General features: G+C 41.7%; 2 protein-coding genes across 5 annotated transcripts in view; one reads left to right on the top strand and one right to left on the bottom strand.

The window, feature by feature from the left end:
- DAD1 (defender against cell death 1) overlaps positions 1 to 19940 on the bottom strand; it is a 330697-nt gene that overhangs the window by 6319 nt on the left and 304438 nt on the right. For 2 of the 4 annotated variants that reach the window (XM_050796654.1, XM_050796655.1), the window contains exons 2-3: positions 16785 to 17064; positions 3877 to 4051 (exon numbers count right to left, since the gene is read on the bottom strand). In XM_050796654.1, the coding sequence (XP_050652611.1) occupies positions 3921 to 4051; positions 16785 to 16995 (342 nt within the window). In that variant the 5' untranslated portion in view covers positions 16996 to 17064 and the 3' untranslated portion in view covers positions 3877 to 3920. Of the gene's footprint in view, positions 1 to 3876; positions 4052 to 16784; positions 17068 to 19940 lie in introns of all 4 variants that reach the window. The other 2 variants (XM_050796653.1, XM_050796656.1) reach the window with 2 other exon arrangements.
- OXA1L (OXA1L mitochondrial inner membrane protein) overlaps positions 1 to 19940 on the top strand; it is a 240727-nt gene that overhangs the window by 35870 nt on the left and 184917 nt on the right. The gene's annotated exons all lie outside the window — the stretch shown is intronic.

Raw genomic sequence — 19940 nt, 5'->3', positions numbered from 1 at the left:
TTGGGCCCAGTTCACCCTTCCTTCTGATCCAGGGTCCAATTCATCAGGAACTTTAATTCTCAAACTGTGATCCAATACAGTTCTGTCCTCCTTTTCCTCATTACCCTTCAGAACACCTGAGATGGACTGAGATTTTTTTAAAAAAAAGAATTTCACAGGCCAGGTGCAGTGGCTCATGCCTGTAATCCCAGCACTTTGGGAGGCCAAACCGGGCGGATCACGAGGTCAGGAGTTCGAGACCAGCCTGGCCAACATAGTGAAACCCCATCTCTACTAAAAATACAAAAATTAGCCGGGCATGATGGCAAGTGCCTGTAGTCCCAGCTACTCGGGGAGGCTGAGACAGGAGAAATGCTTGAACCCGGGTGGCAGGGTTGCAGTGAGCCAAGATTACACCACTGCACTCTAGCCTGGGCAAGAGAGTAAGACTCTGTCTCAAAAAAAAAAAAAAAAAAAGGTTTTCAGAAAGAAACACAGAAAAACAAACATGGAAAAAACTAAAGCATATAAATTTTTAAATACTGAAATCCACTGAGCTTCTTTCTGTCATGCATTCATTCAAAAATATGCTGCCGCCTACACACCAAAAACTGATCATCATTTCAGGTGTGCATGGATTTCTGGGGGTCAGAAGCCCACTGGGAGCATTTTTGCTTTTGTATTTTCATTTGTATAGTCTAAAAACTACTGAATCTTTCTTAATGATTGATGACCTGGATAGAAACATTAGTTATAAGATTTCTAGCAAGGCTCTCTTTTTTATTTTTTTAAGGCAGAGTCTTACTCCTGCCAGGCTGGAGTACAATGATGCAATTTTGGCTCACTGCAACCTCTGCCTCCTGGGTTCAAGCGATTTTCCTGCCTCAGTCTCCCAAGTAGATGGGATTACAGGCACCGGCCACCACGCCCAGCTAATTTTTGTATTTTTAGTAGAGACAAGGTTTCACCATATTGGCCAAGCTGGTCTCGAACTCCTGACCTCAGGTGATCTACCTGCCTCGGCCTCACAAAGTGCTGGGATTACAGGCGTGAGCCACCACGCCTGGCCGTCCTAGCAAGGCTCTCTCAACTTCAGTTCCTCATCTGTAAGTGAGAACAGCAAACCTATCTAAGTGAAATTATTCCGAAAATAAAATGATATAGAACAAGAAGTACTTAAAGCATAGCACACACTGAGCACTCATTATCTGTTAACTTCCTTACTTCCCCTTGAATTATTTTTTTTAACCCAATGCCATTTCCTTTTGATCTTCCTCTTTCAGAGTAGTTCAGAGTTTGTCATCCCCAAATTCATGTAAGATCAGCTATATTACAGATGTTTGTTTTTTAATATCAAACTCTCAGCTTAGTTGGAAAATATGAAGACGTTCCATCTGTTTTGTTCTACCTTCTGAGCTGGTATCAATATTGAGAATTTACTTGGAACTGTTTTTAAAGTGCTGTGGCACACTGCACATATAGCTGAGTTAAAAGCACATAAAAGGAGCAAATAAAAGTATATTTTTAAAAACTGAGAGTAGGACAGTGTAGTGTATGTCAAATGAAGGATCTCTACAAAAAATAATCTGGGCAATCCCCCAGAGAGAAAGATTTTTCTATGAACATACTCTCCATAGAATGATTTAACACTGCAATCTGGGATTGAGGATTTTGCTATGCTTTGGGCCCATAATTCCCAGCTGAACAGGTGGTCCTAGGTTGTTAATATGGTCTGCAGTACACAGTTTCTGCTGAGACTGCTTTTTTGTCTCTGCTTTTGTCGTAATTTTGAAATACTAAGCTCTCTGCAGTAAAGTCCTCCTCCAATCATGACAGCCCTAGGAAATAATTTTCCGTGATTTGGTATCTCCCTGAGCCTAGAAAACATCCTTGAAATGTTTGCTCTGTCCCCTTCCTAAGTACACACCATGACTCATCTAGAAAAAAAGAACTTCAGAAATCTAGAGTAAGCAATCAGAAGACTTATGACCTTTCCAGAAGGCTCTTTCAGGAAGCCCAAGGGTTACTCATAGTTGCAAGCGTGAGAAGGTCAATGTTGGAGGGTCAGTTTTCTACCTGCATTCAAGGTTATCCACTGGTAACAGTTAATTGTAACTGGCAATAGTTGTTATCCATTGGTCAGATAACTCATCTGCTGCCCCAGCTCCCAGATGGTACAGCTGCTCTCTTCTCTGGATTTATTGCAGCACTTTGTTCAGACCTTTAGTGAGGCCCTAACAGGGCTGTATTTTAACTGTTATGTTTACATATTCTCCCCTACTGTACATGTCTTGAAAACAGAAGCCAGTTTGGGGTTTTTTTTAAATTAAGGTAAGGTCTTGCTATTTTGCCCATGCTAGCCTCAAATTCTTGAGCTCAAGCAATCTGTCCACCTCGGCTTCCCAAAGTGCTGGGATTATAGGCATGAGCCACCACGCCCAGCCAACAATATTGTTTATATTCCCAACAACAAGACATTGGCTGGTACATAGAAGGGGAGGGAGGAAGGGAGGGAAGAGGACAACTCAAGTCTTAATCAGGTCTCTAAGGAGTTAAACTGTATTAAAATAACAGAACAAAGTGGTTCTTAAAGTTTTTCACTGAAATAAACCTCTCTGTCAACTTACCACTACCAAAATGATACCTTCCCTGAACTAACAGAACTGTTTTTGAGGCAATATCAAAGGAAAGGATTTATGTAACATATTATAACTAAATGACTAATTCACGTCAGAAAATGAAGTATAGTCACTGTCACATTATTGCATCCACTTTGCACATAGATGCTCTAAAACTCTTGTACTAGATTTCTGCTGATTGGTATAAAAATGACAGCTTTCCAAGTGGTGAGGAAGAGGCCGGTCCTAGGATATCCTTCCCCCAAATAGGATGAGATTTCCTAAGGTTCTCTTTTCTCTACCACCCAGAACATTAAATTTTGCAATGCAAAGGCAAATATTGCATGCATTCATCAGTAAGCTACATGGGATACCGGAAGGAGTACTGGGCCAAGAACACCGCTAGACTAGGGCACTTCACTGCAAACACTTAACTATGCGGCCAGGGAAGGCCCATGGATTGTTCTAGGCCTCTGTTGTCTCATATATAAAGTAACAGTGTTGACATACAGTATGGAAACAGCCATGTATTTATTAAAGCTTTAGAACTCTGCTTGGGAGGGAGGGATGCAGGGGAGGGCATACCATACAAGAAGGGAAAGGCCAAGCAGAGAGGGCTTTTCAATTTCTGTCCATCAAAAAAACTCCAATTCCACTTCTGCTTTATATACCAAGATTCTTTTTGTAAGAGTTTGTTTGGGAGAAGGGAGAAAGAACTCTACTGCTAAAAAATGGAAAATGGCAAATGAACCAAGCAGCATCCCATCTTACATTTTAAAGTCTTCTCCCAAGTTAACCCAATTTCCCCATTTATTTCTACTTTAAGGCACATATTAGCAAATGCCCACAGTCATTCATTCAACATACACTGGATGCTATCAGATTTAAGTGCTATGAAACCAATGGTCCAGCATTTAAAGTCATCTGAGATCAAAATCAGAAAAAAAAAAACTAACAAATCTAAAGGCAAAACCTACCATTTATGTCTCTTCCAAAATTTCTGAGTTATTTTCATGAAGTTATTGGTGCAGAAATTATTGTACTAGCTACAAACACTAATTTCCTGTTATCTTAATGATTTGAAGAACAATAAGACAAGGCAATGACCACGAGTGGTAGCACTGATTATGATATTAATGCATACTTTGCAGACCAATGGAAAATTCTGCAAACGTCAACAGCAGTATGGGAGGCTTGCCAACCACAATCGAAACCAGTCCCATCCAATTTCTCTTCCTAAAATCAACATTACAGGACAAGGACTATGATCATCACTTACATTCTTTTAGTCTCCTACTCCTCAATTACGTAAATGGGAATGATTCAGCCAACAAAGTTCATGACAACAAGGTGCAGGATGGTGCTGGCAAAGAGAAAATCAGCAAAGGCTCGCTCTGGGGAGATGCCTTGGAAATCCGCTTTGTTCTGTGGGTTGATCTGTATTCTCAGGCAAACTGCACAAGAAGCAAAACACAAAAAATGATTATATGGAAGTATGAAATAAATATGACTGCTACTGAATACAGACATACCCTAGGACCCAACAATTCTACTCTAACAGAAATGAATGCATACATAGATCAAAGCGCATATACACAAATGATACCCAGATAGCCCCAAACTGGAAGCAATCTAAATGTCTATCAACAGTAAAATGGATAAATTACGGCATATGCAAACAATAGAATATTATACTGCAATGAAGAAGAACTTCTGCTATACACAAAAATGGATGAACTGCACAAGTAAGTGGGGCAACACAATCAAAACTTTATTTTTTTGGAGGGCGGGGACAGAGTCTTGCTCTGTTGCCCAGGCTGGAATGTAGTGGCACGATCTCGGCTCACTGCAACCTCCACCCGCCAGATTCAAGCAATTCTCCTGCCTCAGCCTCCCAAGTAGCTGGGACTACAGGCATGCGCCACCATGCCCGGCTAATTTTTGTATTTTTAGTAGAGACGGGGTTTCACCATACTGGCCAGGCTGGTCTCGAACTCCTGACCTTGTGATCCACCCACCTCGGCTTCCCAAAGTGCTGGGATTACAGGTGTGAGCCACTGCGCCCGGCCAAAAACTTTATACACACTGGCTGGCCAAACCAGCTGGAACCCAGCAGGTCACCCAGAGGAAGCCAAAGCCGAAGAGCCCAGCTCCCACACAGAGACCACAGGGCAGAACCTAAGTAAATATGTTGGGGGAACAAATGTACCCCCTCAATTAGATGAGGAATATTCTGGGACACAGCCACACGGAGCCACTGTGAACTCGGTAGGAGACAGGGTCTGGTTATGCTGCCCAGGCTGGACTGGAACCCAAGCGATCCTCCCACCTCAGCCTCCCGAGCAGCTGGGACCACAGGCATGGGTGAACACGTCTGCCCAGCTCCATGGTATTTTTAGTGTGACCTTCTATTTATGGATAATGATTCAGGTTCTCCATTATAAGTTTATTTTAAAAGTACATTTACTACAGTTAAAAAATGAATCAATTTAATTACTTTGTTTTTTAAGAAATGCACAAAAACCCTCATATACAAAATCAAATGATTTTCAACCAAAGTGACAAAACCACTCAATGGGGAAACAAGTCTTTTCAACTAATGATGTTGGGAAAACTGGATATCCACAGGCAAAAGAATGAAGCTGGACCCTTACTTTATACCATATACTACAAAAATTAACTCGAAACGGATCAAAGACCTAAATGTAACACCAAAAACTAAAAAACTCTTAGAAGAAAACAGAGCAAAAATTTTATGGCATTGTATTTGGTAATGATTTATTGGACATGACACCAAAAATACAGTCAACAAAAGTAAAAATAAATTGGACTATATCAAAATTTAAAACTTCTGTGCACAATAAAGGTACAATAAAGAGCACAATAGTGAAAAGGCAACCTATGGAATGGGAAAAAATATTTGCAAATCACATATCTGATAAAGGGTTAATATCAGAATATATTAAAGTACCCCTACAATGCAATAACAACAAAATCATAACCTGATTTTAAAATGGGCAAAGGACTCGAATAGACATTTCCCCAAAGAAGATATAGGAATGGCCAACAAGCATATGAAAAGATGCTCAACATCCCTAATCACTAGGGAAATACAAATCAAAATTACAATGAGATATCACCTCTCAGCTATTAGGATGTCTAATATCAAAAAAACAAGAGTTGGCAAGAATGCAGAGAAACTGAAACCCTTGTGCACTAATGAGTGGGAAAATTAAATGGGGTAGCACTGTGAAAAACAGTATGGAGTTTCCTCAAAAAAATTAAAAACAGAATTACCATATGATCCAGCAATTCCACTTCTGGGTACATATCCAAAAGAAGCGAAAGCAGCATCTCGGCCAGGCACAGTGGTTCACGCCTGCAATCCCAGCACTTTGGGAGGCTGAACCAGGCGGATCACCTGAGGTCAGGAGTTCAAGACCAGCCTGGCCAACACGGTGAAACCCCATCTCTACTAAAAATACAAAAATTAGCTGGGCGAGGTGGGCAGGTGCCTATAATCCCAGCTACTCGGGAGGCTGAGGCAGCAGAATCGCTTGAACCGAGGAGGTGGAGGCTGCAGTGAGGCGAGATCATGCCATTGCACTCCAGCCTAGGTGACAAGAGGGAAACTCCGTCCTGGGGAGCTGGGAGGGTGGAGGGTGGAACCAGGCTCTCAAGCGATATTTGCATACCCATGTTCATAGCAGCATTAGTCAAAATACCCAAAAGGTGAGAGTAACCCAAGTGTCAGCAGAAGAATGAATAAGCAAAGTGTGATGTATACATACAATGGAATACTCAGCCTTAAAAGGAAGGAAATTCTGACACCTGCTACAACATGGCTGAATCTTGAGAGCATTATTTTAAGTGACATAAGCCATCACAAACAGACAAATACTACATGGTTTCACTTATATGACATCAAGAGTAGTCAAACTCCTAGAAACAGAACGTGCAACGGTAGATGCCAGGGACTGACAGAGAGGAGCATGAGGAGTTATTGTTTAATGGGGACTGAATTTCAGTTGCAGAAGACAAAAAAGTTCTGGATATGGATAGTGATGATGATTTTACAGCAATGTACATGTACTTAATGCGACAGAACTATACACTTAGAAATAGTTAAAATGGTAAATTTTGTCATGTTTTATCTTGATTAAAAACAAACAAAAAAAAGGCCAGGGGCAGTGGCTCACGCCTGTAATCACAGCACTCTGGGAGGCCAAGGAGGTCGGGAGCTCGAGACCAGCCTGACCAACATGGAGAAACCCCATCTCTACTAAAAATACAAAATTAGCCGGGCATGGTAGTGCATGCCTGTGATCCCAGCTGCTTAGGAGGCTGAGGCAGGAGAATCACTTGAACCCAGGAGGTGGAGGTTTCGGTGAGTCAAGATTGTGCCATTGCACTCCCGCCTGGGCAACAAGAGCGAAACTCCATCTAAAAAAATAAAAAATAAAAAAACAAAAATAAAAAACAAGGGCCAGGCACGTGGCTCACTCCTGTAATCCCAGCGCTTTGGGAGGCCGAGGTGGGCGGATCATCTGAGGTCAGGAGTTCAAGACCAGCCTGGCCAACATGGTGAAATCCCATCTCTAATAAAAACTACAGAAATTAGCTGGGCATGGTGGTACGCACCTGTGATCCTAGCTACTCAGGAGGCTGAGGCAGGAGAATTTGCTTAAATTCAGGAGGTGGAGGTTGCAGTGTGCCGAGACTGTGCCACTGCACTCCAGCCTGGGCAACAGGGACTCCATCTCAAAACAAAACAAAACAAAACAAGTGTATGCTATATGATTCCATGTACAAAAAGCTTAAAACTTGGTAAAACCAATCTATGGTAAGACAGTGGTTTTTATCTTTCACAGGGAGAAGATGACTGGGAAGATGCAAGGAGGCTTCTATGGTGCTGATAATGTCCTGTATCTTGATCTGGATAGTGGTTAGATAGGTAAATTTAAAAATTCATCAAGTTGTACAATTAAATTTTGTACTCTGTTAAAGGAAGAAAAAATATGACTCTCAGAGTTATACTGAAATCTAGAGGCTTTCTCAGAGAGAAAAAAAAAAAAAGTATAAGCAAAAAACCCACAAAGCTCTCTTATCTCCTGATTTAAAGGTTTCTAATTATACCTAGATGGGGATGCACTTGAGGCAACAACAAAGGGTCTGGGCTGAATGATACAAAGTTACAAAAATGTGAATTATTTTCTAATAGAATATTCACTTAATGGGTAGCAGAGTTTATAAAGACAGCACGCTCATTCACAAGGACCTCACAGTTGTCGATAAACTATCTTTGATCTCGAAGTTCCAGCAGCTGCTTATTTGTCTCAAAAAAGGCAGAAGACCTAAGCAATATAATTCATGAGAACTCTCCACTGCCACACTCTATGCCCTTGAAGATTCTTACAGTCACCATTGACAAAAAAAAAAAAAAAAAGGTAGTTCCAGGAATACACTCTTCCAAAGTATCTTCATGCCTGTGATAAATTATTACACTGCTTAAGAAAACCTAAACTCGCTTCAGGCTAGCATCATCCCATCATTAACTAAGAAAAAGCAACAAACAAATCTAATCCAAAGGCCAGAAAACTATCAGACTAGTTCTCCAGAGCCTGTCACCATGGCAACAGTTTTCATTATGCTTAAACACATAAACACCACGGAAGCACCATTGATCTTTTCAGGTATCCAGACCCTTAAAAATATTAAAGACAATGACTGAAGCAAGGGTACCAAGTAAACCCCTCCTGTAGAAAGTACAGATTCGTTCATCCATTTGGGAGAGCAACTAGCAATATCCATTAATATTTCAAATGATTTTACCTTTTGACAAAGGAATTTATCTTACAGAACAAAGACATTCTGAAAGTATGTCTGTAAAGTCGAAAAAAATTAAAAGTCTAAACATCATATACTACTGACATGCAATGAAATCCCATGCAATTATTCAAAAGAATAAGGTAAATTCTCTGTACATTGACAGCAAACATATCTAAGATTTATTAAGTGAAAAAAAGCCAATCTTTTTCTTTTCTTTGGAGACAGGGTCTCACTCTATCGCCCAGGCTGGAATGCAGTGGTGCAATCATGCCTCTCTGCAGCCTCCACCTCCTAGGCTCAAACAATCCTCCCACCTCAGCGCCCCGAGTAGCTGAGACAACAGTCATGCACCACCATGCCTAGCTAATTTTTTTGTTTGTTTTGGGTAAAGACAAGGTCTCCCTACGTTGCCCAGCAATCCTCCCGCCTCTGCTTGCCTAAGGGCAGGGATTACAGATGCAAGCCCCCACACCCAGCCCATTCCTAGGGCATGGTAGCTCGCAACTGTAACCCCAACATGTTGTGAAACCAAGGTGGGAGGATTGCTTGAGCCCAAGAGTTTGAGAACAGCCTGCGAAAGATAGGGAGACCCCCGTCTCTACAAAAAAAAAATGTTCTAATTAGCCATGTGTGGTAGCACACACCTATGGCCCCAGCTACTGGGAACGCTGACATGGGAAGACTGCTTGAGTCCAGGAGGTAGAGGTTGCAGGCTGCAGTGAGCCACGGTCATGCCACTGCACTCCAGCCTGGGAGACAAAGCAAGACCTCATCTCAAAAAAAAAAGTAAAATATTTTATTTATATATGATATGCATAATTATCTTGTCATTTCAGTTAGAATCTAGAAAAAAAATCTGAAGAAATAGAAAACTATTAATACTGGTTACTGGGGTAGAGAACACGGTGTTGAGTTTTGAGGAAATACGAGAGAAAAAAAGAAAAATTATCCATGAAGGTGGATAAGGTAATACATTGATGTTACCATTATCGTGATCATGGTAGCCAGATTATTTCAATGAAAATATACGAATCAGAGTCACAAAGATGGAAAGGGCCTCAGAGGTCATAAACACCAACACCCCATTTGATGCATACAATGCCCAAGAGGTGTTGGGGTGGGCATGCTGGGGGAGGCTGTACTAACCACACAGGAAGCTTTCCAAAGTATACTCACCATGTACAGAATCTGGTAAACTACCTCCAGATGGAGAATTATCAACTTTCCAGAGCCTGTGTTACTGATAAGGGTATCACATCTCTCAGATGCATTGGAAACAAAAACAGCAAAAAAAGAAAAGCCTGTTCAAAATGCTCCACTACAAATGATCCTTCAGTCTCTCCCTAGGCACTTCCAAAGATGGAAATTCACTACCTCTTCAAGGAGCCTGTTCCATTTTAGCAATTCTGATTTACTCTATCCCCTTAAATGACCATTTATTCCAAGAAATATTTACTAAACATCTACTACATGATATGCATCATTTCAGGTGCTAGGAATATGGCACTGAACAAAACAGTCTGGCTCTCAAGGAACTTCCACTCCTATGGAGAGAAACATATAATCAATAAGTTAACAAATAAACCAGGAACTACTAGATAGAGATATGTACTATCAAGAAAATAAAACAGGATAATAAAGAGTGACTGGGAACCTTTTCTTAAACTCAATCATAACAGAAGGTCTCTTTAAGAGGTTGCTATTTAAGACCAATATTTGAAAGATAAGGAACCAACCATGCAAAAATTTGGGGGCAGAGCATTCTAGACAGTAAGAACAATCTTGGCATGTTATAAATACAACAAGGACAAACGCCAGGCACGGTGGCTCACACCTGTAATCCCAGCATTTTGGGAGGCCGAGGCGGGTGGATCACCTGAGATCGGGAGTTCGAGACCAGCCTGACCAACATGGAGAAATCCCGTCTCTACTAAAAACACAAAAAATTAGCTGGGTGTAGTGGTACAAGCCTGTAATCCCAGCTATTTGGGAGGCTGAGGCAGAAGAATCGCTTGAACCCAGGAAGCAGAAGTTGCAGTAAGCTGAGATCATGCCATTGCACTCCAGCCTGGGCAACAAGAGCAAAACTCCATCTCAAAAAAAAAAAAAAAAAAATCAAGGACAGACTAACAAGACTATGGTGATCAAGGGGAAAGGGACAAGGGCCAAATCCTGAGGGGCATGGTAAGCCTTAGAAAATAGTATGGATTCAGTTATAAGAGCAATGGAACAGTATAATGGTTTACAAGGTTAAAAAGCAGAATTACTTAGGACGCAAAGAGCTCAGGGTAATGGTAATAAAAATGGACAGAAATGAAGACATACAGGCTATATTTTGGAGAAGACAGAGCTTGCTGATGAAACCGATGCAGGAGATAAGAAAAATCAAGGGATCTGGGAAACTTAAATCTCTTCATTTAAAATCACAACCAGCCAGGCGTGGTGGCTCACACCTGTAATCCCAGGATTTTGGGAGGCTGAAGCAGGTGAATCACCTGAGGTCAGGAGTTAGTGACCAGTCTGGCCAACATGGCAAAACCTCATCTCTACTAAAAATACAAAAATTAGCCAGGCATGGTGGCGCTTGCCTGTAATCCTAGCTACTCAGGAGGTTGAGGCAGGAGAATAGCTTAAACCCGGGAGATGGAGGTTGCAGTGAGCTGAGATTGTACCACTGCACTCCAGCCTGGGTGACAGAGCGAGACTATGTCTCAAAAAAAAAAAAAAAACCGCAACTGACATTGACACCATGTACTAACTGGTGAAGAGGCAGATGGCTGGATGAGCAGGTTTGATCTTGGACATGTTAAGTTCAAGGTACATATCAGACATCAAGTGAAGACATCAAGTTGGCAACTGGATTTACTAATTTGGAATTCAGGGGACAGTTCAAAACTAAAAATATAAAGCAGTAGTTGTAGGTATACAGGTGTTATTTAAGTTTATCTATTTAAAAAAAAATACAAAGTGAAGGTATCTACAACCCTGCTCTCAGTCAGAGATGTGCCCAGCACAAAACAGCAGAAAGGAAAAAGCAGTGAGGTGAGACAGAATCAGCAGGAGAGTCTTATATTCAAGAAGAAACTTTCCTTTTACACAGAAGCTGATGCCTAAGTTAAATGCTAAACATGGCAAGAGTAGTTTCAGTAAAGTAGTGAGGACAGACCAATACCAAGAGTGGTTAAGGAATGAATAGTTAAGGAAGTAGGAACATTAATTATTCTTCCAAAAATTCTGTAATGATGGAAAGGAAATGGGATGGTAGCTAGAAGAATATCTGTAGTCAAACGGATTTTTTAAAAATGGACAATATTAGAACATGTTTATATGATGGGAATGATCCAGGAGAGAAACAGAAATTAATGACACAGAATGGAGGAATAATTGCAGAAGTGGAGCCCCTGAGTGAGCAAGGGAAGACTGGATCCTCTGCACAGATGAAGCTTTCACAGGAAAGAGACACATCACCCATCATGAGAAGTCAGAGAGTATGGGTATAAAAGCAGGTGATCTGTTATGATTCAGTGGTGCAAAGATGAAGGAATTCTTACCCACTTCTATTTTTTTAGTGAAAAAATAAAAGTAAGATCATCAACTAAGAATAAAGGAAAAGAGGAAAAATATAGTGATTTATGAAGCCTATTTTGGTAAGGTGAATATATAAGAGAAACATTATTGCAGGACTACTGGCAGGGCTGGGTGCACATTGTGTTCCCATTCTCACCAATAATTCTCCATCAGCACCATATCCATATTTACTCGTCTGTATTTCCCACTACAATACAAACTCTGTGAGAGCAGAAGCCATATCTGTGTGCTTCACAAGTTGAATTCCCAGCACCTTGGCAGAGAACCTAGCATATCATTGCTCAGTATTCCTGACTTGACTATATGCCTGCTCACCATTTAACATGTACAGTGTTCAGCACTGAGGATGAAGAGATGAGAAGACAGCCCCTGTCCTCAAGGGCTCACCTTCCAGAGGGAAGGCAGACACCCAAATACAGCACAGTGCCTTATCTCTCTCACACACACATACAAGGTGAAAAAGGAATAAAATGGAAAGACCTCAATCTGCTAGAGTCAGGGAAGGGCTCCAAAGGGCAATAAGCCAGGCATAGGGGTGTATGCCTATAGTCCTAGCTACTCAGGAGGCTGAGGCAGGAGGACTGCTTGAGTCAAGGAGTTTGAGGCCAGTCTGGGCAACACAGCAAGACCTTGTTCTCTTTAAAAACAGTAACAAAAAAAGGAAATTTCACTGAGCTGAGAAGTCTAAAAAGTGAAAGAATTTTGAAGGCAGTCAAGCAAAGGCAAATAGTTTGACACTTGAGAGTGTTCAGAGAATGACAAGTAGTTCAATACTGTTGGAACATAGAGTATAGAGGAGGCAGAGGCAAGAGATGAAGCTGCAGACAGAGAGGAAGCCAGATCATGAAAGACCCTGTATGTCAAAAAAACATTTTTAATTTTACTTTGGGAAACACAAATTGTACATGGGAGCGACACAATCAGATTTGCAAGTCAAATCAAGCCTGCAAACATAGTAGAAGATGGACTGGAAACCAGAGGCCAGAAGACCAGTAAGGAGGATTACAGTAGTCTACATAAGAGATACTGAGAGGCTAAAACAGAGGATGAAAAAGTAGCAACGATATGAAAGATATTTAGAAACAAGACTATCAGGCACAAGGGTGGCAAACTTCTAATCTCTTGGATAACAGTTACAGCAGATAATATTAGGATCCACAGATCTGATGGATAATTCCAAAGTAAATGCTGGGCCCCAATCCACAACAGCCCAATAGCTCCCATGAGACAGAAAACTCTGGACTAGGCCTCCTTGCCTTACAGATTCAAACTGGTTTTGAATTTGTAAACTAGGAAAAACAACACTATTTTTTAAGACAAAATTACCTCATATAGATTAGAGAACAGAACAGATGATAGTTGGGAAATGACTTAAAAACTTGTTTCAAGACCAAAGATTTCTTTTGAGGACAGTCAATGTTTTCCACTTATCCCTTTGAAATAGCACTTTAAATGAGCACAGCTTTCAGTTGGGCAAACAAGGAAACTAAAGGGCTGCCAACACTGGAACCTAACTCTAAAAAAGGGACAGATGTCCTCTTCTAGAGATATCTAACTACAAGATAAACAGCTGAGGATGTTTGAAATCTGTCTGAAATACGAAAAATATTCCACCTCTGAGGTCCTTTTAAAGTCAATATATTATACTCTGATGATAAAAAAAAAAAAAAAAAAAAAGGATCTCTCAATGGCAACTTTCCACCTCTGGTTCCCTCTTGAAACCATGGGTAAGTCTCTCAGCTATGAGGGAATAGAAGAAAACAGACCATTTTCATACCATTAGGCCCAATAACAACAGGTTTTTAAAGGTTTGGTAGCATTCTGAATTGGTTTAAAATGTACTGGCCAATTTCCAAAGAGCGTATGCTAAACTAACACATGCAGAGGGAATAGACTGCCAAAAAAAAAAAAAATTAGGGAAGATTAAAGAACATTTCCCTCCAATTCATCCTACATGCTAACACCAATTTTAAATCTCTCCCTTTAAAAAAGCATCCTCAGAAGCTTTACTGTTACCTACAGGATAAAGTCCAAACTCCTGGCTGGGCGTGGTGGCTTACATCTGTAATCCTAGCACTTTGGGAGGCCGAGGCAGGCAGATCACCTGAGGTCAGGAGTTTGAGACCAGCCTGCCCAACATGGAGAAATCCCGTCTCTACTAAAAATACAAAATTAGCCAGGCGTGGTGGCACAGGCCTGTAATCCCAGCTACTTGGGAGGCTGAGGCAGGAGAATTGCTTAAACCTGGGAGACAGAGGTTGCAGTGAACCGAGAACGTGCCATTGCACTCTAGCCTGGGAAAAAAGAGTGAAAATCCAACGTGGGGGAAAAAAAAAAAAAGTCCAAATTCCTTGGCCTGGCATTCAAACATCTAATAGCCAGCACTATCTAATCCTTCAACAGTATCTCCTACATTTCCCTCTCCCAGCTCACTGGACTCCTCCATTCTCTTGCAACAGGAAACTCCACAGGAAAGTTAGAAACCCCAGCACCATAAAAAGGAACAAGGCTACCTTTGCCAACAATCAAAACAAAGGATAAGCATCCAAATTTCCCATTAAAATCAGTCTCCAGTTGATGATCTAGGCTAACAAATGGCAGATTAAAACCAGTCTCCAGTCGACAATCTAGGCTAACAAACAGCAGAAGAGGCAGGATTTAGGAAAGTCAGTGCTGTCAAAAGAAGTATAAATCATACCCTTCTGTGGCAAATAAGAATTATCATGAATCCCTTCTTTTCCTGAAGTTGCTTTATTTCTCTGGCTCTATTACCTGTTATCTAATAGATCTGGAAATTCTAATCCCCCTTATTGGCCCCATTATTAATATGCCCTTTTACTAGGTTTTTCTTCAGTGACAAGCCACCTAGTTCCTGTTGGAGAAGAGAAAGGCAGTGCAGTCTGCCAATTCAATTTCAGCCACAACGGGCTCAAAAACAGGTCTTAGCATAAGCAAAAGTCATTTGCTCAAAAAACCTTCTGGCTTTATTACACTGATAATCTGTAACTCGAGTCCATGCCCACTCTTCAGCAAACCACATTCTTCAATGCATCCATGAAAAATCATTCTTAACCCTAGAGGCTTATGAAGGCAGGGTGACTTCTACATGGAGAAGGCATCTTTTTAAACTCAGCTTTCAGACCCTGCCTTGCTCCTACTCTTCCAGACCTGGAAACAAAAACATCAAACAAAATTAATCAGAAGTTTTCATCAAGGTTCCTTCTCCGGGCTGGCTAATAAAAACATTTAGTACTGTGGTAGAAGGTGGTGGGTGGGTGATGGAGAATACTTAGAGCAGAGGGTAATGTATCTGGTCTGATGATGGTTAACACATCCTGAAGGCAAGGATGCCACCACAGACAACCAGGTCTTGGTCATCTAGGACAAAAGTCAAAGATGGTAACTAAATATCCAATCAAAAGGTTAATCTGCAACTTCAGTACACAAGTCATTAGATCCTCAGGCCTGTTTTAAATTCTGAGAAGTATCTCTGGTGTGTCAGAACTAGCAATGCAAATGTATAAAAAGCATTCTATAGGTCTCTAACTTTAAGCACAGCACCACTGTCTCCAGACTTCTTTTTTTTTTGAGGCTGAGTCTCGCTCTGTCACCCAAGCTGAAGTGCAATGGAACTATCTCGGCTCACTACAACTTCCACCTCCTGGGTTCAAGTGATTCAAGGGATTACAGGTGTGCGCCACCATGCCCAGCTAATTTATGTATTTTCAGTAGAGATGGGGTTTCACCATGTTGGCCAGGTTGGTCTTGAACTCCTGACCTCAAGTGATCTGCCTACCTCGGCCTCCCAAAGTGCTGGGATTACAGGCATGAGCCACTGTGCCAGGCCTCTAGACAATTCCAGTGCTGTATTTTGTCTGTATCCCAACTAGACCATAAACTCTTTAAGGACAAAGAACATGTGCCTGATGTATCCCCAAAGCTTTTACCATAATGCCTCATATTGGACTGAAAATATAACTGATGACCTGACTGATGATCACACTGAAAAGAAACCATGAATGCTGGCATGTTTTCAAAGTCAAAGTAGCAGGTGATACCAGCGATAGAGGCCACGCCTGTTTTCAGTATTCACTGAATCCCCATTGGGCAAGAAAAGTCAGATTTTGACAAAAATTGATGGAGACAGTTCTCGCTAAATATAGCAGTCCACAAGGTTACCAAATCCTGGAATCAAAAGGAAAAATAAGGCTAAAATAGAATTATGTGAACAAAAATTGGGTTTAGGACAGTGAAATAACAACTTCCTCTACAAGAAAAAAAGTAGTAGCAGCTAAAAGGCAAAATCAAGTAAAGGATGATTCAACAAGAAAAGCACCAGCATTTATATTCTTTGCACTTTCATTGAAACGTTTTACCGGAGATTGGTAATGATTAGGTCAAGATGACAGAGATGATTCAAGGTTGGATTTTTCATTTGAAAAGCCTACTAATTTTAGACTTGTGTTAAACCTAAGTTAAAGTTGGAATAGGGTTTTCCCCGGACCAATATTAAGTGAAGTGGATCACCAGGTAGAGTAGCAGCACGAAGGTGGTTTCTTTAGACATTTAAGTCCAACTCCTACACAGCCGTTTGGTATTAGGCATGTGATCTAAGCTTTCTGGGCCTCAATTTCCCCATTCACAAAAAAAGGGCAATGCAGGCTCTTCTCATAACTTCAAGGGGCGGTGGTCTGATATAGAGTACTATGAAAACAAAAGCAGCACACCAAAGTAACACATTATTATTATGATCACTTATAGAACCATTACCCGCTAGGATGAAACTCCCCACACAAGAGATGAAGCCCGAGAGAAAAGAGTTGAAGGGGAAGGTTCCCACGAGGAGACAGTAACCGAATTGCAGCGCCCCGGTCAGCAGTATATACAGCAGGTACGCGTCCAGCAACTTCAGACGCTGCGGAGTGGAGCTCAAGTACTCTTCTAAGAAACGCGAAATGACAGACACTACCGACGCCGACATAACTACACGCAATGTACTCCGGTCCGCGCGCCCAAAACTCCTAGAGGACCCGTCGACCACACCGGATGTGCTGTTTGCGCTTGCGCACCGTCGTGATCTAACTCCGCGCCCCCGGTGTGCCAATTTGCGCAGGCGCTGAGGCAGGCCAGGGCGCGTAACAACTACTGCGCAGACGTGGACTGCGTCAATAGCCCCAACTACAACTCGGAAAAGTTAATGCGTCTGCGCACGGCCCTATCAATGAGCTGGGGACGTGTACTCTTTTTGTTCTGTTTCCGCCCGTCAGATTGGTGACGCCCACAGTTGCTCTGGCAACAGGACACAGTGGGAGGAAGAGGGGAATAGGCTTTACTGCGGACGGCCTACCTAACCGGAGGGTTCCGGCTCTCTCTGGTCCTGAGTCCTGGAAGATTTAACGGTTTGCATCTACTTTGAGGCAATGCCTGGCGTTCCTGGGGTTTGATAACAGCCTGACCCTAATTCTGTTAAGGGCGCTGTTTGCAGATGTCTGTCACAGATCATTGGAACAAATCAAGTTCATCCGCAGTGAGACCCAGCGCGGCCAATAACTGTGCAGGCCCCAGTTTAGACTTAATTACTTGGGGGAGTGAGTGGGTGTGGTGAGGGGCGGGAGGCAGGGAGGAATCCTGACCTCTGCAGGGTTCTGAACTGGAACTCGAGATTTGGCCCTGCAGTGCCAATATTTACGGGCGCCTCCTTGGGGCCCGACGTTGTACTCACTTGTAGGGACTCTCACGTGAGTCAGATATATTTGCAGCCTTAAAAGAACTGGTGAAGTGAGGGATAGTGGTCGAATATCGTGCAAAAAGCATATGGCCAAGTTTAGCAGCTCTCTTTCCACAAGCTGGTATCTTGAACCTGGTGTAATATCCCAGGACTTCAGCGCCGAAAGTCCCAAAAGAGCATTCCTGGTTAAACCCTACTGTCTCCAACTCAGTTTACAGAAGAAACTGAAATAGTTTCAGGTTTTGTATTTTAACAAGTGGGATTAATTTGAGCGTTTTAACTTTTTTTTTTTTTTTTTTAGTCTTGCTCTGTCGCCCAGGCTGGAGTGCAGTGGCGCGATCTTGGCTCACTACTTGGCTCCGCCTCCCTAGTAGCTGGGACTACAGGCGCGCGCCACCACGCCCGGCTAATTTTTGTATTTTCAGTAGAGACGGGGTTTCACCATGTTGGCTAGGCTGGTCTCGAACTCCTGACCTTGTGATCCGCCTGCCTCGGCCTCCCAAGGTGCTGGGATTACAGGCATGAGCCACCGCACCGGGCCCGTTTTACCTTTTTTTTAAAAAAAACTTAAGTTCTGGCTTTCGTGGCCCTTTTAATTTCACATCAATCCAACCTTGTAGACCTAGTTCATCTCACCTTTTAGCTGTAAGTTTTTCTATACATAACCAGGTACTTTATTTTCAGCTTCTAAATAATTTGAACTGTACGTGAGCAAAATTCCTAAAACAGCAAGTGAACAACAGCATTCCAACCTTTTCACTTTTTTTTTTTCAGATGGGGTTTTGCTCTTGTTACCCAGACTGGAGTGCAATGAATGGCACGATCTCAGCTCACTGCATCTTCCACCGCCTGGGTTCAAGCCATTCTCCTGCCTCAGCCTCCTGAGTAGCTGGGATTACAGGCACCTGCCACCACGCCCGGCTAATTTTTGTATTTTTAGTAGAAACAGGGGTTTTGCCATGTTGGCCAGGCTGGTCTCAAACTTCTGACCTCAGGTGATCTGCCTGCTTCAGCCTCCCAAAGTGCTGGGATTACAGGAGTGAGCCAACCTGCCAGCCCCTTTTCACTTTTTATTTGCCTTTAGACTGGAAACTGTATACGCGTTAACTAACAAATGTATTATCAGTGGTCAGCAAAGCCTTACTTAAGTTCCAGGAATAAGAGAAATAACCTAAGAAACCTTTACAGTCTATTTGAAGAGATAGATTTATATTCATACCCATGGAGATTTGTGCAGTTATTTGAACATAAGTCAGCCTAAACCTATGTTGCTGAGAAGGAAAAAAAAAAAAAAAAAAGAGTAGATAACAAGCTGGTTCCTATTTCAATATAATATGGCAGGAAGCATAAATTTCTCTGACAAGTTGAACCTTTCTCTCTGCCTCATCAACAAGTAGGAGGGTAGATTCCTCACGAATATTCAACTTCAAACTTTACAGGCTAGGCTGACGCTTTTTAATCATTCAGGTGTGGATTCTTCAGGGAGTTTCTGTTCCATCAGCCAGGCTCCTTCCAGCGGTTTCTCCCTTAATGTTTTGTCTGCCTTTGATCTATGTCAACTATCATCATTAAGATCTCCCCAGGAACTCTCACAGGAAAGAAGAAGAAGAGATGAAAAACATCAAATGCATTTATCGAATGCATTTGTTTCTGAGACCTGCTAGTCACACCAATATACTACACTAGAGCTTTTCTGAACTACTTAAAACAGCAAGAAAAGGCCTATTCGGTTTATGATTCTATAATCATTGAAACATTTTTAACTGATTTTAATTTCAATAGGAAATTGCTAACACTAGTGTTGATTTCATTTAGTTTAAATCGGAACATTAATATAGTTAAAAATTCTTGTCCAGAGTAGTGGATAAGAGTGCAAGCTCTAGAATCAGACAATCCTAGGTTTGAACCTTGATTCTGCTGTTTACTAGTTGTCTAATCTGGAATAAGTTATTCAGTCTTACAGTCTCATTTTCCTTTTCTATAAAACAGAAATAATACCTGTCTCATTGAAATGATGTGAGGATTAAATGAGATAATGTTAAGCATTAAGCACTTCGCATAGTGTTTGGCAGACAGTAAATGTTCAGTAAATGTTTGCTCTTATTAACTATCATTAATCCTAGTAATTAGCCATGTCTGCTTCTCCTATTTCTCTGAATGATTAAAAGTTGGCCAAACTACAGTGCCCCCAATAATTT

Source organism: Macaca thibetana, chromosome 7 (assembly GCF_024542745.1).
Source record: "Macaca thibetana thibetana isolate TM-01 chromosome 7, ASM2454274v1, whole genome shotgun sequence".
Lineage (NCBI taxonomy): Eukaryota > Metazoa > Chordata > Mammalia > Primates > Cercopithecidae > Macaca > Macaca thibetana.
This window is presented reverse-complemented; position numbering and strand designations above follow the sequence as displayed.